The sequence below is a fragment of the Austrofundulus limnaeus genome, unplaced genomic scaffold (assembly GCF_001266775.1).
Source record: "Austrofundulus limnaeus strain Quisiro unplaced genomic scaffold, Austrofundulus_limnaeus-1.0 Scaffold246, whole genome shotgun sequence".
NCBI classification, from domain to species: Eukaryota; Metazoa; Chordata; class Actinopteri; order Cyprinodontiformes; family Rivulidae; genus Austrofundulus; species Austrofundulus limnaeus.
In genome coordinates this window covers 563,379-569,479 of record NW_013952648.1, presented here as the reverse complement: position 1 = coordinate 569,479, position 6,101 = coordinate 563,379, and the positions used below count along the sequence as shown (strand labels likewise).

Sequence of the window (6,101 nt, the reverse complement as noted above, 5' to 3'; positions counted from 1 at the left end):
GTGCTTTATTTGCATAAATCGAATTTGCAAATTAAATTAAATTTAAATTACAAAAGTGTTAATCAAACAAAACATTTTTTGAAGTGTCAGTTTCATCATTAATAATGAAAAAAACAAAGATGTTTTATAACGACATTAAAATATTTCACTTTTTATGACCAATTATGGTTAAATAACTAAACAACTGAATGAATGAATCAGAGTTTGGAAGCTGTTGCACTGTCATCACGTGAGTGTGTTTCTCTGTGTGTGTGTGTTTGTGTGCATATTTGTGCACCCTACCCGTTTGTTTTAAGAAGATAGCGCGACATATCTTAGATGGATGCAACGGCTCAGCTTCCTGCGGAGGCGAGGCCTGCCAGACGTTTGAAGTTGAAATCATATCCGTTTTTTTCATTCTTCCGAGGGGAGAAGAGCCGTGTGATAAAAAGTGCTGTCGCTACAGCCTTTCACCTGCGCCATGTGCTTAGGCTTGCCTCTCCATTCAGACGAAAAAAAACCAACCGTCTCCCGAAGACACCTTTATATTTGTTTAGAGAGGGGGAAGATTTGGGATAAATCCCTCAGCAGCTCAGTGTTTTGTTGTGCGGTTGTCTTTTTGTTTTTCCTTCTTACTTGTCAGCTTTGAGGTTCTTGTTTGACAACAGATGAGAAGCTTTGAGTACATTTACCGATAGTTTGGTTTGTAATACTTAGAAACAGGTTTTAGTGGAAATCAGACGGATTGTTTCTTGTTTCTGGTACATTTCTGTGACAGCGCCACATCCAGGCTTGGGATAGCCACTGCAGCATTTGGGTTATTTTCTTTGTTTTGTTTAGATCAAAACAGAGAAAAACACTGTTTTGGAAAGACCAATGCACCTTGACACGTCTGTTTCATTTACTTGGAAACATTCTTGGGAAAACCTGTGTGCCATCTGGTTCAGAAGAGGCATTTGAGGAGCGTTTTGCAGAGGCTGTTTGTCTTTTGTCTCCGATTTAAAGGATTWGTTCATCTGAAGCCACTACACGCCATTATGTTTGCTACGTGTCATTAAAAGACAGATTAACAAGGACTCGGGGTATGTAATGCCTATGTAATTAGCCAGCTGAGAACAACCACATAAAAAGCAATTACCGTGCAATTACCAGCCCATACAGCTGGGGAGATCCGATCTTGGCCCGGACTGAGATTCCAGGGCTTCTGAAAGTATATGTTACCTCTTTAAAGTGTTGCTTCTGTTGCTTTTTTAAAAACACCACTAAGTGTAATTTCTCTGTCTGTTTGTCAGGTTTTAGTTGAGTCATAAACACCAGGCTGATGAGATGTGGAATGCAGATTTGTGCAGCTTTATACAGAAAGAGAGCCTTTGTGATGTAAGAAAATGACTTGTCTTCTGCCTGCTGCTTTTTTTTTTTTCTAATTTATGGACTCTGTTCTTCCCGCAGGCAGATATTTGTTTGATGATAGTGCAACAGGTCTGAATGCTTCAGGTGTATAATTGCTAGTGGCTTGTGGAAATGGAGTGCAGGTTTCTCAACAACGCTCGGGGCAYGTTATATTCTGTCTCAATATGAACCATAACGAGGCTGCTTTGTACTTCTTCAATTGGGTTTTTACTCAAACGTGACTTCATTAGTGCGCCTCGTAACCTATTTAGCTGCTTGTAAATGCGTGGCATGTAAAACATGAAAGCAAAGAAAGAAACGCTCAACTTTGCGACACTGAGCCCATAAAAACCAACAGCGCACATTACTACCAACACCTGTGCTGCGAGGATCCGTCTCTCCTTCTTACGTACTGGTCTCTCTCTCTCTCTTCTGCGCAGGAATCCCAGCAGAGCACTGCCGACTTTAGGTTTTACATCGAAAACCACACGAGAAACCCGGACGACTTGAGCCGGAAGCAGGTCCGGATCTATCAGCTCTACAGCCGAACCACGGGCAAACACGTTCAAATCTTGGGGAAGAGAATCAACGCCAATGGAGATGATGGGGGCAAGTATGGTATGGAATCCATTTTATTCATCCCACCTAACATTTCAAAACATATTTTAAACTCAAATTAAATGAAGGCTTTGATGCTTTTAAAGCAGCGTTTGATGAGCTTGAAGTGGGTCAGTACCATCACTTTTTATAATATACGGTCTCTTTTAAAGGGATCCCTGATTAGTTGTAACGTTATACTTTATTTGATAAACATATATTTTAATTGTAAAATACTGTAGGATGTTCAGTTTTTATCATTTTTAAACTAAAAGTTTAAAAATATTGCATGGATGGGGCTGTTTTATTTACATGCAAAGCATTCTGGGTAAATGATGACGTGGATAGGTCCTCGGTGTGAGCGAGCTATATCCACGATTGTCTCTTTTAAATGAAACCAGAGAGCGTTGAMAGRGAGGAGAAGGTAGAAATGACTCAGCCTGGAACTGAAAATATGGATTTATGCTTCATGGAAGAAGAACCCTCAGCTTAGCCTGTTAGCTTTAGCGTTAGCCCCGACGCTATCACCATATATGTATTAGCTCAGCGCTACACATTCTCCTCTCATCACTGAAGTCCTCCATCTACATGACAGAGAGGGGAACACAAAAATGACTCAGCCTGCAACTGAAAATATGGATGGAAGACCTCAGTTTAGCTTGTTTGTCGCGCTAGCGCTTTGCTAATATGTATAAGGCACTATAGCGTCAGCACTAGTTATCAAAGGCTAACAGGCTAAGCTGAGGTTCTTCTTCCATGAAGCAGCTCTGCTGTCCTCCATCCACATTTTCAGTTACAGGCTAAGTTGTTTCTACCTTCTCCTCTCTGTCAACGCTCTCTGGTTTCATTTAAAAGAGTCGATCATCAGATATTGTCCAAGATTAACCTTCAGGGTGGATATAGCTCGCTCACACCGAGGACCTATCCATGTCATCATTTACCCAGAATGCTTTGTGTGTAAATACCATGGCTCCATGGGAACAGCTGATCAGGGTAAATGTCAATTTATTCAGCAAAATGTGTTTCCATCTCCCCTTTTCCGCATTAACTCTTTTTCAGAAAATCCAAAAACCACCTCAAACGAGCGTAAAAATGTTTTTCCGAAATTGAGGAAGGTTTTGCGAATTTTGTCGTTTCCATCCACCTTTTCTAATTCGATACTTCAAAATGCGAATAAAAACATTTATGGAAGCACGGCTATAGGCTTTAAACACCTTGAAATTGGCCTCTGTCTCTTTAAGAACCTCCTACCATTTCTGACGCTCCCACTTCAGCATGTCTTTACAACAATGATTCATGAGGCTTGTACTTGTCGTAGGTGCGTTGTGTTTTCTTGTAAAAAAAAAAAAAAGAAAAGAAGCAACATTATCTAATATCCGTTTTGGAAAATATCAAATCAGGATAAAGTTGAACCCTAATGTTTTCAGAAGAACCGGAGCGAGTACAGAGGCTGTTACAAAACGTTTCAGCTAAATCGCCCGGTCATCCTCTCATGCATGTACGTTGAAGTTAAGCTAATTTTTGCAAAGAAACTATAAATATAGATAGAAGMAAGGTTTTGTAGTGAAATCATGAACAGTCACCATTTTTAAGAAATATTTTGCCAGTCTGGTGGTGCTCATCTGCAGTCTGAGGTTCAGGGAGGAGCTTTGTGTAAATAGGCGGAGCTTTGCACCAGTGTTTCGGCAGCTCTGATGGCTACCACAGGAGATTCTCAATACATGAGTGAGTCAAAGCAACACTCATGTTTTTGTTGGGATGACATAGCATGACATGAAGCTAAAAAAACTCTTGATTTTGCATAATACCCCCCCCTTTAAACTACATTAAGATGGTTGAAAACAGGAAGTCATACACTGCTTCTGATTGGGTCAAACATAGGGAAAACTTTAATGAAAATAAACTGAAGTTTATCAAACTGGACAAATGTTCTTTAAGCTGTTTTTTGTTGTTTTAGCTGTTGGTGATGAGCATTAGTAGTATTAAACTAATCAGGTCATTATTTTATAGCATGAACAAACTTCTGGCACGTTTTTATTCCTCACTCAGAGCACTGTTCTGGAGATTCCCATTTAACCCCTATTAGACTGTTTGCCATGCATTGTTTGGAGGTGSTGCTCTCTGTTTGTTTAGCACCAGAGTGGTGATATTTGGAAGCCACCCATTAGTGATAGAGATGGATGAAAGCTTGTTGAAATGGATGACCTTGCAGAGAATGTTCCGAGAAATCCTGTTTTTACTTGGATTTCCTAATAAGTCACTGGGAAAGTTTTGTTGTTTAAAACCACCGTGTTCGGTTTTCTTCAAACCAGCGTTAAACGTTAATCACCAGGGATTCAAATGCGAGCACACAACTGTGCGCGAGGAACATTTAGCGCAGATATTATTACTTTTTTAGATCAAATATGGAAAATGAGTGAACTGATGGTCAGCAGAGAGCTCTTTGAAGTAGCATCCAGCTTTGCTTCCCTGCAGATATTTTGCTCATAACAGCTGACTCACAGCTCTGAAATTGCCGGTCTTGAAATGCCTCTGAGTGAGTGTGTGCGCGCTCCGTCGCAGATGCGCAGAGGCGAAGTTTTCCTCGCTGCTTGTTAGAGCTTGAGTGGAAGCAGATCCAATTTTTCCCATGAGCCTTTGCCAATTCTACCCCCGCCCCCTCCACCCCTGTCCCTCACTAACCTCCTCCCCATCCAGCTGCAGTACCTGGCACCTGTGAACTCCTTTGCTCTCTGAGAGCCTCACAACAAAGATCCAACAAAACACCCCAGAAGACAAATCCCACTTTGTTGTTTGGGCTTTTTCACTCCTTATCTTTACATCTAAAGTGATGCATTATAATCCGCCTTTTTTTTAAGAGTAGCATTTATGACTTTTAGGAGGCTTGAACCGTCCTTCCTGCAGAAAAGTCGATTGTATCTGAAGCCTGCTGTCCGCAGAGAGCACACGTCGGGTCACTAAAAACGGCTTTTTAACTGATAAAAGTTGAAATATAGAATTACGGCTGGAGTTCCCAGCTTTTTCCTGACAGGTGGCCTCTTGTTGAGGTCAATATATGGCTGTGGCCCACATTTTTCAGATTGCATCAGTGCAGAAAAAAAATGGAAAAAGAACAGCCAAGAAGGAGAGCTGATGAGCGTGTTTAAGGTTCAGAGTTTTTCTTCAATCGATCTTATATGTTTTAAAAAAATTTAATTTTACTTTTAGTAATTTCTTTAATGTAATGCGACAGTATATTTTATGTTTTATACATTAGTTAGGCAAATTGACACCTTTGTTCAAAATGAAAAAAAAACATTTCTTCCTTTAATGTTTTTTTTTTTGCGAAATATGGAAATATAAAAATATTCCTACCAACTAAATACCACATCAGTGGTCTCTTAGTGGTATTTTGATTGACTTTGCTGATGCTGAGTGTTTTTGAAATCACACGTTTGATGATTTATTCAAAGGGATTTTCAGAAAGAAGGTTTTTTTTTTTTCGAAGAGGGAAGGGCGGCACGGTGGAGCAGCGGTTCGAGCCGTCGCCTCTTGGCGTTCAGGCTGCAGGACTGCCTCCTGGGGGCCTTTCTGGGTGGAGTTTGCATGTTCTCAGACAGACAGGGCTCATGCCAAAAAAGTTCGTGCCAAGATTTTAAGCAAATATGTTGTGTAATGTGGAGCGCTTCGGAGTGTGTGTGAGGAAGTAGTCGGTGCTACCGCCGCACCAAATTTTACCTCAATATCTTTAAAGTCATTGAGTTGTTTTGTGTTTTTTAAGATCAACTGGCCGACTTGACTCCAATCATTAATTAGTTTTAGTGTTTTTTTCCAGTAGTTCAAGAGATATTCTCTGTAGTTTTGAGATGGCATCTTATACCTGAGCTTTTTTTATTGTTTTGTTATCTAAACTGATCCATATTTACTGGGAAAGTCACAAACCAGCGTCGGCTGTAGAAGCAGACATTTCGTTCCTCCTCTGTGACCCCACGATGGCCCACACTCTTCTCTCCAGTGACAAAAACCAACATGTCCCTCAGARCAGAAGAAGGAACTGATATCTCCTCCCACACTTTAAAGACGGGTCACCTGCTTCCCACTTTTTTCCTCTCTGAGGTTCGATTTTAAGGTGGCGATGGTGGTGATGGTTGGGTGGG

The 6,101-nt window shown here is 40.7% G+C and overlaps 1 protein-coding gene across 2 annotated transcripts in view; it reads left to right on the top strand.

The window, feature by feature from the left end:
• fgf24 (fibroblast growth factor 24) overlaps window positions 1-6,101 on the top strand; it is a 16,513-nt gene that overhangs the window by 1,883 nt on the left and 8,529 nt on the right. For both annotated transcript variants that reach the window (XM_014020270.1, XM_014020269.1), the window contains exon 3: window positions 1,809-1,986. In XM_014020270.1, the coding sequence (XP_013875724.1) occupies window positions 1,809-1,986 (178 nt within the window). The remainder of the gene's footprint in view (window positions 1-1,808; window positions 1,987-6,101) is intronic.